General features: G+C 52.1%; 1 protein-coding gene across 1 annotated transcript in view; it reads left to right on the top strand.

Annotated features, from left to right (window-relative positions):
• The window catches only part of TCERG1L (transcription elongation regulator 1 like), a 203,472-nt gene that overhangs the window by 181,858 nt on the left and 5,381 nt on the right, over positions 1–16,233 (top strand). Inside the window, exons 9-10 of the mRNA XM_029201199.1 lie at positions 1,847–1,982; positions 13,489–13,578. Of these exons, the coding sequence (XP_029057032.1) occupies positions 1,847–1,982; positions 13,489–13,578 (226 nt within the window). The remainder of the gene's footprint in view (positions 1–1,846; positions 1,983–13,488; positions 13,579–16,233) is intronic.

Here is a 16,233-nt window from a genome sequence, read left to right as displayed (position 1 = left end):
AATAAGATTCCCTAATGGGCTGAGCAAGCAGGTTTTTTTCTTTGCACATTTTGTATGAGGTTTGATTAACCCACGTTATAACCCTGATGCGTGAAAACCCTTGTTAGACGTAGCACATGGGATACCACGTTCTCATCACGTCCCCAAATTGGTAACCTGCATACTTTCACAGCACCCTGGACAGAGGTGGAAAAGCTGCAGATTTGGTGGGCGTCAGGAGGTGGGGCTGCCCTGGTTGAGTCGTTAAGTGACTGTATGAGCTGAATGGGCCGTCTTCTTCTCCCGAAATGCGGGATTGCAGATGTGCCCAGATCCTGTGTATCACTGGCCTCTGTCCCTATGTGCCGGAGCACCTTCCCAGTGTTGACAACCACAGATGTCTCCAGACACTCTGCCAAAGTCCCCCAGGAACAAACCACCCGGGCCTGAGCCCTGATCTTGACCTACATCAGAAAACCTGGATGTGCGTGGCGTGAGCACCTTCAACCCTGCAATTCCCGGGTTGAGGCTGGTTTTGCAAAGAGGGGGGGAAGCGCCAGGCTTTTGATGTGTGTGTGCCCTGCTGTTCGGGACCTCCAAGCACTTAGGACGCTGTCACGGATGCAGGAGACACGAGGTCCTGGTGCTTCCCAGCGGGCTGCTCTTCAGGTTTGACAGCCTCGCTTGACCTGAGCGCATATCAGAAAGGTGGCCTCAGGATCAGGTTTGCACCAGCCTGTTGAAGTCTCTGCCCGAGGGCCCAGGTCCTGGGGGGGTGGGGGGGGCAGGGCTAGGCCAGGAGGAGGCCCCGCAGAGGGGTCTGGATGTCTAAGCAGGGCTGCTCTCTGGGCGGTGGAGGTCCAGTCTGTGTATCCTGGCTGAGAACAGGCTGCCTGGGAGGAGACCGGGGGTGGGGCTGGGCAGACCCTGCTCCCAGGTTGGGGGGCGAGACGGACAGGAGTGGGGGTAACACGTCTGCATTTGGCCAGATGACTTCTTCCAGCAGCAAACGTCAAGGTGCTTTAGAAGGAGGTTTCCAGATGCTTTCAGAAGAAGGTGTAGAACCATAAAGAGATCTTTCAAATGGCCAGTTAAATAAAAGATGCAAGTTGCCAAGCCGGTGCTTCGTCAAAGCAGCCTCTCTCCTTCCTCCCCGCCGCCCTGCCTGGCCCCTGCCCTGGGCCCGCGCCGGGCCCCCCTCCTCCCTGCCCCTTGTGTCCGGGCCATGGCTGCGGCCACCCCTGTGGAGGGGGACGGACCGGCTCTGGGCTCACGTTGCCCAGCTGTCCCCGTCCCTGTACCGATCGCCCAGGTGGCATCCCGTCTCCCCGCTGTCACTGAAATCTCCCTCGCAGGTTAGACGTCGGGACAATGTTTTCTGTCCCCTGAGTGTGGATAGAATAGTCTCCTCATAAATGTCTTCCATGCATTTATCCGAAACGAAACAGTATCTAAAAACCAAAGCGGAACCAGGTAGAAGCTCCACCGCTTGGTTCAAGTGACAGGCTCACTCCGTTCCCTCGGGTGATGACTGGTCTCTGGCGGTGAAACGGTGAGGGACTCACAGCCTCCTTCCTGGTGGCCCAGCGGGGTGCCCTCGGCCCTCAGGCTCCCAGCGCTGCCTTCCCTCCCGAGAGCGTCCATCCTGTTAGGGCTTCAGTCTCAACTTCCCGCCCCAAAGGCAGCAGAGCTGTTTGCATCCCAAGAGCAAAATCTCTGCTCTGTTGGGCTGACTGTTCCAGGCTTTGCAATGTGTCCAAAGAATCTTTGCCCCTTACAGGGTTACCAGAGGGTTTTGAAAGCTTGCAGTGAGAAGCAGTTGGGTCTCCAAGGTCACGCTTGACTCTCTGTGTCTTGTGCCCTGAAGGACGGAAGGCCACGTGAGTCCCGGGCCCGAGGAGGTGGAGAGAAAGGACACGGGTGCCAAGACGCCGCCGCCCCAGATCCTTCTGCCCCTGGAGGAGCGGGTGACCCACTTTCGAGACATGCTCCTGGAGAGAGGGGTAAGGATGTTACATGATAGCAGCCCTCAGTGGGAGTGGCTGAGCTACTGTCCCCCAGCCCAAGACCCCTCCCCTTCCTCACCGAGCCCGCAGTCACGCTGCCTGACATTCAGGGGCCACGTGATGTGAGGCCAAAGCAAAGGAAAATGGATCCTGCCTCTTGTCCTAAAAGGGAAAGGAGGCTTTGAAGGGTGTGATGCATCGCGGGGTAGCTGTCGCCACCTGTCCAAGGAAGTGGCTGAGAGGTGAACAGGTGTGGGTCACCTGGAAGGGACGGTCCCCGGGACCATGTGGAGAAATGATTGGTCTGTGTTGATGGCCTTCCTGCTGGAGCCCTGCTGGCTTCCGGGTTCCACACCCCCAGAGGGAAGAGCCCTCCAGTTCACTAGGGGAGGGACTCATACGCCTCTGGATCAACCCAACGGTTTTCGTACACCTGGGATGTCTTAATTGTAGTTGACTTCTGAATCTCATTTTGAATTGAGGAGGAAAAAACAGTTTATAATTGAATCTCCTTCCAATGACTTGTAGTTCCTGTTTTGGCTTTTGGGTATAAAATGAGCCCGATACAATAGTTTAGCCCAGTTGGATTTCTTCATAAAATGAGACCGAACGCAGAAGGCAGTAATAGGAACCGGTGTGTAATGATAATTATAATGAACACTGTAAATGGCCTTGGGAATTCAAAAGCACAATCCCTCTGCAGTCAGCACCCACCCAAGGCTGCTTCCTGCGCGGCCTCTCCCAGAGCAGGTGCAGCTGGGAACTGAGTGGGGGGGGCGGTCTGGAGAGACCTCCTCTCCCCGAGAGCAGCGGGTCTGAGCAGTGCTGGCACCTGGGCAGGGTGAGGCCCTGGGGCTACAGGGAAACTAAACAGTGCCAGCGCTTAAGAATTAGGAGTAAGAAGGAGATTATCTCAGGCACCTTCCGTGGAACCTCTTTTCCTCTGCACCATGAATTTTAATGCATGCATTGCTCTATCTGTCTAGAGACTCACTCAAGAATAAAATACAGCCCTTGGCACAAGGACCTGGAAGGAAAAGTAGGCTTGTGAGCTTAAAACTGCAATGCAATGGATTAAGCCTATACTCACATATATGCCGAGTAACCCAGAAGTGCAAAATGGGAAGGTCGCGAACACACACGCACACTGGAGTGGTCCCTGGTGTAGATGGAGGACGTGTTTTTGTAAAAAGACATAATTTTAAAAACTATATTTACTTGGCTAAAATTTTATTTTTTAAAAAAAGACTCCCTCCCCATGCAACTTTCCTTTTTTTTTTTACCAAGACATAGAGATGATTTGATTAAACAAATCCTGCAGGATGAAATAGCCTTGAAACAACTGACTCTCTTGTGAGAGGTGTGTCTCTGTATGTGTGTGTGTGTGCCTGTGAGTGTACATGCTTGTGTTTGTGTGTGTGGTGTGGGCTCCCTGCCCGACGCACCGAAGACTCCGCATGGCAGTTGGGAAAGGGCTCCGGCCGACCTCTCCCTTCGCCCATTGCTCGGCCCTCGCCCCCTTCTCAGCCTTCCCACTTCAACAGCAGAGACGTGCAGGCAAAGCCAGTGTCACTACCTGGCTAAGGAGAGGAGGCCAGGAACACAGGCCGGGGCTCCGAGCTCTGGCCATCCAGCCCCTCTGTTCCTACAGTGGAGAAATGGGTCCAGTGCCCGCGTTCCCTTCTCCAGCCACCCTGGGAGGATTCTGCCAACAGGGCATTGACTCCATTTAGATGTCATCACTGCCACTCGACGGGGTTGCTTATTCCGTGGCTGTCAGTGTCCTCCTGGTCCTGGAGGCTTGTACCCAGTGTCACCACCGGTCACCATCCCTGGTGGCCGCCCTCAGCTGTCTCACAGCCCGCCTCACCCACCTTCCACTCTTGGCACGGGGTCCCTTCCCTGGGAGGCCCTCCCTCCCTCGACCCCTGGCTGCCCAGCTGACACATGATGCCACACGGCTGCTCTGTGTCCCTTCCACGTCGCCAGGTCGCCATGCTGGCTCGCAGCTCCTAGAGACGCGGGACTCTCCAATGCGCCGTTGGGTTCCCAGGGCCTGGCTCCCAGGAGGCCCTCAATGATTTCCCAGGACTCCCTTCGTGTCCGAGCTCTGGTCTTGCTGCACGTGCCCCGGGCCGGCCCAGCACTGATCCCGGAGTGGGCCCCTGAGCCTGCAGAAGGGTGTTTATCTCCTGGAGCAGCTGCCGTTTCTGTTTCCTTCTCCCCCACTCGTGTGGCCCCAGAGCATCTGCATGACAGGGCTCGTGGCATCACTCGTGTGGAAGTGAGGAAGCAGATTCCTCTGCCTGCAGAGCCACTGAGAATACGATGCTCTTCTGCAAACCCCTTGGGAGGGACACTCCCGAGTTTTGCTGCCACACCTCTTCTGATTGCAAGGACAGTGCAGAAATATTCATAATTCCGAGTATCTGAATGGACCCAGCCAGTCTGTCCCAGTGGAATTAACTGGGAGGCATGGCCCGTCCTCCGTGAGACATGATGGCCTTGTGAGCATTTGAGAAATACATGCAGCATCCCTCTCATCAATGTCTAAGTTTTCCACCTCTTTGTTTTGGAACCAACCAGGCCCATGTTACCGGCACAACATCAGACTAAGCCACGTGGGAGATTAGGGCCGCCGGAGACGCCTCCCTCTCCTTCCCAAGGATGTGAGTCTCTGACTGTATCCCAGTGGCCTCAGCTGAGCAGTTTTACTAAGGCGATTGTCAGTGTGTTCTTGTCTCGTTGAGGTGGCTGATTCCATTCGCCCACCCATTCCATAGGTACTCATGCGTGATCCTCAGCAAAAACACCCTGGGAATGGGAGGCACCAGCTGCAGTGTTCTGGGTTTTCTCTGCAGAGAGACTGGGGTGAGCCTAGACCCCTATCTCACAAGGGTTTCAGAAGAAGCCCGTATGCTGTTCACGAAGAGAAAAGGCCAACCTGAATGCACACTGATGTCGTAAAGCAAAGCCAGCATTTATGACTTTTGTTGTTTCTGTTTTTGTTTGTTTTTTTGCGGTACGCGGGCTCTCACTGTTGTGGCCTCTCCCGTCGCGGAGCAACAGGCTCCGGACGCGCAGGCTCAGCGGCCATGGCTCACGGGCCCAGCCGCTCCGCGGCATGTGGGATCTTCCCGGACCGGGGCACGAACCCGTGTCCCCTGCATCGGCAGGCGGACTCTCAACCACTGTGCCACCAGGGAAGCCCCATTTATGACTTCTGGACTTTATAAAGTGTGCCAACAGATTTCATGAGTTACTCATGCTCAAGAGGACTTGATAGCTAAGCCCATCAGATTTCCAGTTGCTTAAAAATGAGGCCGAGAAAGGTCACTGTTTTCATAGGTTGGGTGATAAAAAGATTTTTTTCATTGCATTTGTTCAGGGCTTCAGCTCAGAAACTCATGTGCTTATAGAACGATGGCACTAGGTGTGTGGATTTCTAGTAGTTTAAAAAGGGCATGGTTTGGGGCATTCCATGGGGATTATGGCTTGGGGAAGGGGCCTTTGGTTTTGTGGTTTTGAAATGTGTAAGTGGAAGGTTTTGTCTTTATGTTGTTTCGCTGTATAAACCACGGTAGGGCTTTCTTCAAACTTTGGTCTGTAGAGAGGCAGGATTCACTGAGTAGCAGAGGATTGATTTAACCCTGTCTATTTAGATAAATGCATTAGAGACATCTTATTGAAGGTGTCTTCCTTCTGCAAAGTATCCCTTGGAAGTGGCTTTCCCAGGCACCAAGAAAGAAAGACTCTTCCATAACCCTGGACCTTGATTCAGGCACTCCAGGGTCCCTCTGCGGGTGACGCCCAGCAGCGGGCAGCCTTGGGGAGACTGACTGGCACAGAGGCCAGCTCTGCAGCTGAGACCCCTCGACTTGGGTCCAAGTCTGTGTTGATATATGGAACCCACAGGCCGCGGGCCCTCACCAGCCCAGCCACGGTGGTCTCTCGCTGCACTAAGACAGGCATCCACCATGAGGTTTGTGGTGCAAAGTTGGTCCAAATGAAGGAGAGGTTCTTTACCAGGTGTCCTCCCACCATCAGGGAAGCTGCATCTTCTCCCATGTGGCAGGAAGACCCCCTCCCTGGTGGGGGATGGCCAGCGCTCCTTCACTCAGATGCATAAGTGGTGTTGCCTGGAGCTGTAGCGGCACTTGGGCCGAGACATATGAGGGAGGGTTTCGGTCACCCGCAGGTGCAGGTACACATCACAGGTGAGACGGCTCTGGAGGTGAGGTGCCTGAGCTGTAGCACTTGAGTTGTGGACACCCGCAGGGTCTCTTCCACGAGGTGAATCTTTGCTCCTTGGGAAGCTTATGCGCTTCGTGTTCCGATGGCAGCTCTTCAAAGCCTCACCAGGCACATACAACTAATAAAACAGAATCGTGCTCTCAAAAGAACACATGCTCATCGTAGGAAAATGGCAAAACACAAAGAATAGAAATAAGAAAAACATCACCTGAAGCCCCACCCCAGTTATTATCATCAATGGGTACATTCCTTCCAGTCTTTCTTTCTAAAAACAGATGTTAAAGGAATAGCAAGGATAAACATTTGTATTATACAGTATAATCAAGATTGAACTGTAGTTGAACATGGCTGAACCAAAGTTTTTTAATATAGTCAATTTCATAAGGTTCAACCTAACTTATACATTTGTACACTGTTTTCTCCTTTTACCCATTTTTAAAATATTACTATAAACCTTTGGAAACATTTTTGATGAGGGTATAGTAGTCAATTCATTGTCAGTCCAAAAATCCCTTTTTGCATTTATTTAGTTTATTTCCCAGTTTTGCTAGTTTAAATAATATTCTGGTGACCATATCGATGCCTTAATGTTGGTTTTTTTGTGTGTAGGATTGTTTCCTACACGCTGTCAACATTTGACCTATATTACCAAATTGTTTTGGAAAAAGTCGTTTTCTTACAACGTATTCTCCCAGCGGTGTTTGACCAGCGTGCTCCACCAGCACTGAATAGTAAGAAGTATAAATATTTACTGTTTGTTATTTTTTGAATCTCATTCTTCTTTACCTTTGATTTGGGTTTTCTCTTGGTTTCTATGCTGTGGTTTTTCTTTCCTGAATTAACTCTTACGGCCTTTGGCGATTCAGCTCTGCAGATATTACTGTGGTCACCTGTCTATTAGTGACTAGATGGCAGTCTAATCATGAAGATGACCTTGGGGGAGTTGTGGACCACCCACTCTAATGCCTGGAAAGGGGTTATAACTGTCCCTAACGTGAAAGAAAAGTAAGTAAAATTAGCTGAGATACGGTGGAATAACAGTACAAAATTTTATTTATCAAATCAAAATACCAAAAAAAGCGCCAAACTTGGCAAAATACCATGAGTACTGGGAGTTGAGGGTGGGAATCGACATGTCCCAGAGTTTGGGGGAAGTACGCAGCCCCTTTCTCACTTCTGGATCACCTGTGGGTCACCTGGCTCACCTGGGCTCAGGGGAACCTTCCACATGCCGACCACTCTCCCCTCTAAATTTAGGGATTGAGCATCTCCAAGGGCAGCGCTCCACCAGGGAGGGTGGGAGCGGGAGGTAAACCCCCATGTCCCCGCCTTCGGTGGGATGAATTGCAGGCAGATTCCAGCGTGTTCTACATGAGTCTCCATGGTTCCCCGGGGACACGGCGCCCTGCGGCCCCCCAGGGCCACCTGCCCATTTATGCACCATCCTGGGTTCTTCTCCCTCCACGTGTCAGTGTCCTGCACGCCTGGCATCACCTCCCCAATGCGCCGCCGTCACCCAAGCTCCCTTCTTGCGGCTGCTTCTAGATGATTGTGGAGATGACACCGCCTCCTGTCCAGGATGAGCCAGGAGCACAGTCTGCTCACTTCACCCTGTGCTGTGTCCACCTCAGGCCACCTTTAATTGTCAGGAGCTCCAGAACCAGAAATAGAAGACACAGCTGTGCGTTACAGGAAATTGGATAAAGAGGGTAATGGCGTGAGTGCTAATTACAAGCAACACGCCATCTGTCATCAGCAGAGCCTACAGGCGGCGTGGAGGACAGAGCAGAGGATCAGAGGATGCTGCGCACATCCTCACACGTGACCCGCAGTGTCAGGGCGGCGGGGTCTGGGCGCTCAGGAGGGTGGCCCCGCAGGGAGAGCTAGTGGGCAGGGAGGGGGTCTGGGCTCGGGAGGGGTGGGGTGAGCACCGACGGAGGGAGGTGGTGTTGGGGCGCAGGTGGGGGCTGGAGGTAGAGAAGCCAGGAGGGCAAACTTGGGCAAATGCACGGAGGGGCTGTGGCCACGGTCTCCGGCCCCTGGAAGCAGAGGGCAGTGGGCTCAGGCTGGAGGGAGATTCAGGGACCGTCTTCAGGGGCCACTGGGCCTCCTGCATGGCTCAGCATGTCAGGTCCCACCCAGTGGCCTCGTGCCCCCCTCAGAACTCCCGCACCTGCTTCTCCCCTTCCCAGGTGAGAGAGGCCTTCATACCTCCCGGCTGAGGCCTTGGTCCTTTTCCCTGAGACCAGGAGAGACCAGAGGTGATAGGAAGGGGAGAGAGGATGCCAGCCGAGGGTCCGAGCAGCACGTGCAGGCAGACAGACAGGCAGACGGGTGCCTTCCTCTCTTCCTTCGGCTCCTGGCCTTTTCTGTGACCCAAGCGTTGACAAGCACTCAAAACTGCCTTTGGTTTCAGAGACAAAGCATGCCTGCCTCCTTTGGGTGCCCAGCCTGGGGGCAGGACCCTGAGGGGACGGCCATGTTCCCGTGGCACCCACGGGACTTGCGTTATCATCTCGCTTTTTAGCCTTAACCCAACGCTCTCAGACCACATTACTTAACGGAGTCCCTTTCCCCAGGAGCAACGCAGGACCCACTCCTTGGCCTTCGGAGAGGTTTCCGTGAAGGTGGGGCTGAGGTTGGAGGCGGTGTCATCCGGGGAAGGGTCATCTCATGGTGGCTTCCGAGGGGGCGTCACCCTGCCGTGCCCCGCAGGTGGAGTGGGTGGAGGGGTCAGCCACCCGGCGTGGGACCCTCGCTGGTGGGGGTCGCTCAGGGCCGCTCAGCTGGACAGGACGCTGGGTGGACAGCTGGGGCCAGACCCGAGAGGCCTCAGTGCTGGCCGAGTGGCCGACCCGTTGGTCTGAGGGCTCTTGGAAAGATGGGGGCTGCGGGTCAAGGGAAAATGATGCTGGGGGGCGGGGAGCCATCAGGAGGCCACTGTGGTCGTCCAGGCAGGAGATGACCACCCCCAAATGCGACAAGGATGACGTTGTCATTTTGCTACTTGTGCTGGCACGATTCTTTGGGGTTTTAAAACAAGGTTATTTTTCTGGGAGAACCTTGACAACAGCTATGACAGGAAGGACCTGGTGTATTTGGCCGCAGAGAGGGTACCAGTGTCTCCCCTTTGATCTACAGCCTCGCTGGAACTGTCATCCCTCCAGCAGTGACACCTGTAGGTGCAGACAGTGCCACACGGGTTGCCCATGTGTCAGCCAGCCAGGCGGCAGCCTCGGACCAATGCCGGGGGTGGACGCCTGCTGACAGTTTCCACTGTATGGCGGCATCTGTCCAGGTTTGGGAACTGCGCCCTGGCCGGTCCACGCTGCGGCTCCTTCTCTGTGCCTGTGTTTCAGACCACCAGCTCTGGTGTCTTCTGTTGTAGAAATGGCAGGGAACACAATTCAGACAACCGAGGATGACTCAGAGGGGAGTCTGCCGGCGGGAGAAGCACAAGACTGCAGGAGGCTGGCCTCCAGTACAGCTCAAGGGACCCGCTGCCCATGCGTCCCGATTCCCAGCCCATAGGGGGTGATGTTCCAGAGGGGAGTTAAATAAAGCTGTGCATGAGCGTTAACCAGAGGCCAGCGGATGGGCCAGGACAGTGTCCAAACACACTCTCACCAAGACAGTTACTGCTGGCCTTCGCCCACGGCACAGAGTCACCTGGCGTCGGCACCCTGAGATGGAATAGGTTGCCAGGTGTCAGGAGATGATGTATACATCACAGAACACGGCCCAGGAAGGGAGACGGAAGCACTACACAGCACGGTCAGGCTGCAGGGAAGGACGGGACTTCTGCAGGAAAGGGTCTAAAATTGGCTGAAGAATTCCACGATCCTGGACCAAATCACATGTAGAATGTCAAAGATTCAAAGGACTGTTGGGCAGATGAGGGATGGAGATCACTGTTGAGAAACGAAGGCCAAGTTGGAGGCAAGAACATGCATTTGTCTTGGGGACCTGTTGTGTGGGCAGAGTTCTAGGGTGGCCCCAAGACTCCCACCCCAGGGCACACATCTTGAATAACCCCCTCTCTTGAGAGTGGGCAGGACTCCGAATAGGATGGGGGGCCACCCCCATGTCCGTGTGACACCATGTTATGTAAGATTGGGTCTCATATATAGAGATTCTCCCACTGGCTTTAAGGAAGACAACCTATTGTGGAGGGCCCACCGTGGAGAACTTGGGGACCCCTGGGAGTGGAGAATGGCTCCCCACAGGCCTCCAGCAAGAAAGGGGAGGCCTCAGCCCCTGCCCCATGGAATGAACCTACCAGACAACGTGACCGTGGGGACACAGGTCCAGGGAGGCTGGGCTTCCATCAAGAGTGAGTCTCACAGTCGAGGGAATGACAGTCATCAGGGTCCTTCTTTGGGAAGAGTCTGTCTCACAGACAAGGCTGTGTCCACCCGCAGGCAGTGATGGGCCCCATTTCACGCTCAACTGTCCAGACTTCCCTTCTGCTCCAGCCTCTGTTGCAGGTCCCAAGCCCGGCTGCCCCTCTGTCCAGAACTGCCACCCTCCTCTGAACTTCAAGAGCATCTGTTAGTGTGGCTGTCAGGTTATGTGACGACGTCTGTTTTATCACAAATTACAGTCATTGGGGAGATGGCTCATCTTGCCTTGTATACAGATTGTAAATTCCTCTGGAGGCAAGGACAGTATATTATTTTTTTAAAATATAGTTTATTATACATCTAGAACTCCAAAACTTCTCAACAAACTGGTGGAATCTGTTATGTGACACCAATTCTTAATCATCGTTGGCCTTCCTTACGAAACTAGGACCTTGGAGGGGTTTACAGGTCTCTACATGGTGGATAGATGCCCATCTGATTGGGCTGTATTGAAGTTGGCCATTCCTTCTCTCCATATCCACCCTAATGCTCACGTGGTCAAGTGTCAGCTCTCGAAAAACAGAGAAATCATTCTGCCCTGATGCTTTTCCAGAGCCCCTACCCCCAATCCCTGTAACGTGTCAAAATTTCACCATGTTTTTAGTCAACTGAAAAAAGTCCCTGGGTGGAGTTTGGGTCACCCTGCCTGATAGAAGAGCTCATGAGTATTAAAAAGGGCTTTCCTTTTTATTACTGAAGATAGTTGTCAAGTTTGAAAAATCATTATGTTATGATGTACAAAGCAAAGCACAATTCCTATTGAAATAACATCTCTACCAGAAATATTCCAACCTGCTCAAAGTAAGAATGTGAAGGGATCTTGGTTTTGTAAACTGCCCATTGGCTTCACCTCCCCACGTCCCGGGAGTCCCTCCCCTGCACCGGCTCCTAGATACACATCACATCTGGCTCTTCTTCCCCCGTTGCTCTCCAGACAAGGCCCTAGTTCCTAAGTAGGTCTGGGAGTGTCCTGCACATCTGCTCTGCCCGTCTCTCCTGCCTCTTCCCAGCCCCTCATAGCCTCCTTCATCCCAACCATGTTCCACCCTTGTAATCCCCACATTCCCCACAGTTCCTGGAGCCTGGCCTTCGCTCCACAGACACTTCCTCCTGAACACCTCCCAGACCCTTCATGGGCCCAGTTCCAGCACAGTCATTATTCGAGACAACTTCTCCCCAGGCCCTTCTCTGTGTCCCCTTGGCTCCTGGGCATGTCTCTGGAAGGACGCTAATGCCCCCCAGGAGATCCTGAGTTATAGCTTTTCTGCCTCACCCTGGACCGTGGGCCTCCTTATGTCAGTGGCCTTGATTTATTTTCTCTGAACCCTCAGCACCCAGCATGGGGCCTAAGGCACAGTCAATATTTGGTCAATGCTTTTAAATGAATAAATTATTTTTGGATGACTTAAATGTTTCACTGCTCCATCAGCTGAGAGAGTCTGGATCAACAACATCCCAGCAGCAGTGAGCTCATCCGGCACCCAGGTCTCCAATAAGAGGGACCAGGGCCTCTTGGAGAATGCTGATTCTAGGGCCAAGGTAGGAGAGATATGAGATGACCCTGGAGCATCTTGAAGGGCCCAGAAAACAAAATGATGGGGTACGTCCCAGGGACACAGGAGCCAACCACAACAGCCAAACCAGGAGCAGATCGATAATCATGTTAGATTATAACCCAAAGTATGAAATAAATATCCATGAGTCATCTTGATATAAACAAATGATTGAACAAATAAGTAAATGGGAGAGAATGGACAAATATCCCATCCAGAAGAATGCCAAGGAACTTCTACAGATACTCCCACCTCAGGAGGTGGAGCCGGACCCCTTAAGTGTGGGCTATACATTGTGACTTCCCTCCAAGGAGGACAGCATGGGATAGGGGAAAAAGAATAAATTCATAGAGGAAAGACCTCAGCTGGTCAGTCAAGGTCAACGTCAGCTCTGATAAGTTACATTGACAGTATGGACCTTGATAGGATGTGACAAGAAGGGCACATTTTCTGGGGTCTTCCTCCCCAAACCCACAGCCCTGGTCGAACCAAGAGAAAAACTGAGACAAATCCCAGCAGAGATACATGTCACAAAATACCTGACCAGTACTCCTCAGAACTATCAAGGTCATCGAAACCAAGGAGAGTGAGAAACTGTACAGCCCAGAGGAGCCCGAGGAGACATGAGTGATGTGTTGTCCTGCGTGGAATCCTGGGACAGTAAAAAAAATTAGGCAAAAACTAAAGAAACCTGAGTAAGGTGTGGACTCCTGTTAATAATAGTGTGGACACATGTAGCATAGTAACATTAAGATGTCAGCAATATAGGAAGCTGGGTGTGGGGTAGACGGTAGCTTCATAATAGTTGTGAAAAGTTTCTATAAATCTAAAACTATTAGAAAGTAGGGTAGTTTGTCTAAAAAGGTGACCTACCTAAGAAAGGTTTAAATGTTGATTAAAAATCAATTGAAATTGTGCCAAGCTCTGATTATTTCTAAAACACTGTCCTCTGTTACGACCTGCGGTGTCCTGAGAAGTTTTACAAATACGTCCTTTCACAATGTGGCATTTCAGAATGTCCCAGCTTCACAGGCGTAGCTGGGGTTTTAGATCAGGACGCACGGCTCTGGAAGATATCCAGGGAGGAAATAGTGTCATGAGTCTAGAAATTTGATTTTCAAATGCTCTAAATATTGACTTTCTTAAAAGTTTGACAAGTTGAACACTTTTAAACGATGCTACATCCCTCAACCCCTGGTTCCTTAGTGCTGTGTCTCACCATTGATCGTTTCAGTGTGACTCCAGGCTCAGCATGAGATGCTAAAAGCAGCTCTATTGACTATCTTTCTTCAGGTGTCAGCGTTTTCTACCTGGGAGAAAGAATTACATAAAATCGTGTTTGATCCGCGCTATCTCCTGCTAAATTCCGAGGAGCGGAAACAGGTAAGGTGGTAGGAGGTGCGGTGATGGACTCGAGGACGCCGAGCTAAAGTGATGCTCCGTCCTGAGAGCTCTGCGGACGAGCAGGTGCCTGTCACCTTTGCCGTGTCAGTGGGGAAGCCGTGAGAATTGATTGCTGGCCTGTGAGCTTGTGAACGGGAAGAGCTACGGGTGCAGCGGGAGGCTACCCTGGCACCTGCTCTTGGCGAACCGCCTGGTCATGACCCCATGAGACAAACACAGAGGTGAAAACTCAGCTTTGGGGAACATTGACCACGTCCTGGGTGACTGTATTAAAAAGACTTAAGATCTGATATAATAAAAGTGAAATAGGAGAGGGTCCAGGGAACAACAGTAGCAAAAGTAAAGGATGGACTTTTCTAGAAAGTGGGTCCCCAGAATGGATTAGAGATAGCTGGCCCGGAGGTCACTTTAAATGGACACTTGACAGGGGTCCGCCCTGGCTTGTTGAGAAGTCAAGTCACAGAGCCAGAACTGTCTCCCGGATTAAGCAGACAGACAGAGGGACGGGCTGTGCTGACCGGTGGGGACACTTGAGGTTTCACAGCCCTGCCAGGATCTGGTGGCTCCTGGAGCACATCCAAGAAGGGCCCCGAGATAAATTCCAGAAGGATCCAGATTCTGCGTCTGCATCTGTGTTCCCGCCCCAATCATGCCTCTCCCTCCCTCTGCCCTCTGAGTACAGAGCAGATACATGTGGAAAGTGGGTGACCAGGCGCCATCACTGGAGACACAAGCCCACGAGGGTCATCTCACCTCCGATGTCGCGGCCCTGGAGGCATCCATCTGATTTCAGACAGTAACTGTCTGGGAAAGCCCGGGCCAGGAGGATGGAAAGTGCAATTTTATTTTCAATTCTGTCATCAACTCGTGAAATTCCCTTAGGTGTAGACCAAGGGGCTCCATGCAGGCCAAGAGGGCGGGGCCTCGCTTTGTGTTTGGGTGTTTTATATCTGTTTTCCCCACAGCCGAGGAAACTCGGTGATTTTAATCATTGGTAATATCTCACCCTTTTGTTGCGCTGTTACAAATCACGAAGTTCAGCTCTCCAGCTGTGACCAGAGAGAAGCCCGTTTATTTTGGTGACAAGATCACTTTAAACCGTAACAGATAAAGGTCAGCACAGCTGTAGACTCTGTCACTGACTGTCGTGATCAGTGCTCTTCCATCTCTAGTCCATGGATGGTTTTAGAGGCCATCGGCCTCTTTAAAGGAAGTTGAAGAAGTGAAGTAAGACCCTTCCCACCACACCCCCGAGAACAGCCGAGCTGATGATCCAGTTCTTAAGCCCCGTCTCTCAGACGTCAGGGAGCTCAGGGCGCTGTTTGCCTGGAATGGACCAGGCTCTTGGGCAGGGCAGGGTCTCCTGCCCTCCGGGTGTCTGGGGGGTGGTCATGGCACAAGACTCATCCACGGGAGCAGGGTGGCTGGACTCCCACAGCCCCGGTGAGAGAGACAGGCGCCGACCGGGAGGGGCTGTGACTGCCAGGGTGCTCTCGGGGCAGACAGATCAGACTAGAAGGTCAGCTCACAGCCAGAGCCCGCCGTTTGGTGGGGGGCCCTCAGACGTCCCTGTGAAATCATGCAGAGGAAACATCAGGCCTGTGTTCATACCACAGCGTGGTCCCAGAGCCGCACGAGGAGGAGGAAGCAGGCTCCCCGTAGCTGAGGCACTTCAGCACCAGAGAGGCCTCAGATTAATTGCCTGCATCGTAAGGGAAACCCCACCCCAGCAGATCGACAGTGTTGTGGTTTCTAAGAGGCACGGGGCTGAAGCTGAACTGATGAAGGAAACAATATTTGGGCCCCATTCAGAAAACACAGTCCTATTTATGAATGAATTGGGCTGGCAAGCACCAGACATGGACCCTGTGTGGGACCTACTGTCACATAGTGTTCGTGGGAAAAGCCGAGGCTCATGGTGTTTGCATTGCATCCATCCTTCCATGGGGTCTGCAGAGGAGATGAGAATGAGCCGAAATAGAGAGTAGGGGTCCTGGGAGCGCTCATCAGACCTGTTTCTATGGTAACACAGAGTGTTCCATCTTATTTCACTAGAACACGCCATGACGAGATAATGGCCAATGGTCTCTCTTTTAAAAAGTCATGCCCCATTTTGAATAAAACTGGTGTAATTTGTTAAAGAGGAGGGAAAAAAAACCTGTTACATTAAATTATAGCGGCATAAATAAAGCAGCAGAGCAAAGGCGGAGGAGAGAGCAAATCTGATTAGAGGGATAAATGGTTCCAGGCAGAGAGAGAAGGAGGCCTTTCTCACCAGCTCTGACCCCACCACCAGCCAGGGTTTCTATCCAGATTTAAAATTAATAGAGCAAAACTCTGACTAATGATGGACCCACACGCTTTTATTTGTATAATAACCCTACATTTACCTTTTTTATTAGCTTAAATTATAGAAGAACTGGAGAGTTTACATTACCACTTGCCTTGAAGGTGAAATAAGCCAATCATATTCTTACTTAAATATATGCGCACGCTCTCCGGCTAAGGCCTGTTCCTGAATATTTCATTTTGCTGGTGATCCTTCAGGAGGCGAGTAGCATTTTGTATTTATACTCCTGTAAAGGCTGTATTTATACTCCTGTAAAGGCTGTATTTATACTCCTGTAAAGGCTG

Source organism: Monodon monoceros, unplaced genomic scaffold (genome assembly GCF_005190385.1).
Source record: "Monodon monoceros isolate NGI ecotype Baffin Bay Population unplaced genomic scaffold, NGI_Narwhal_1 Super_Scaffold_4, whole genome shotgun sequence".
NCBI lineage: Eukaryota > Metazoa > Chordata > Mammalia > Artiodactyla > Monodontidae > Monodon > Monodon monoceros.
Note: the sequence above shows the minus strand (reverse complement) of the source record. Positions and strands in the feature narration are given on the sequence as shown.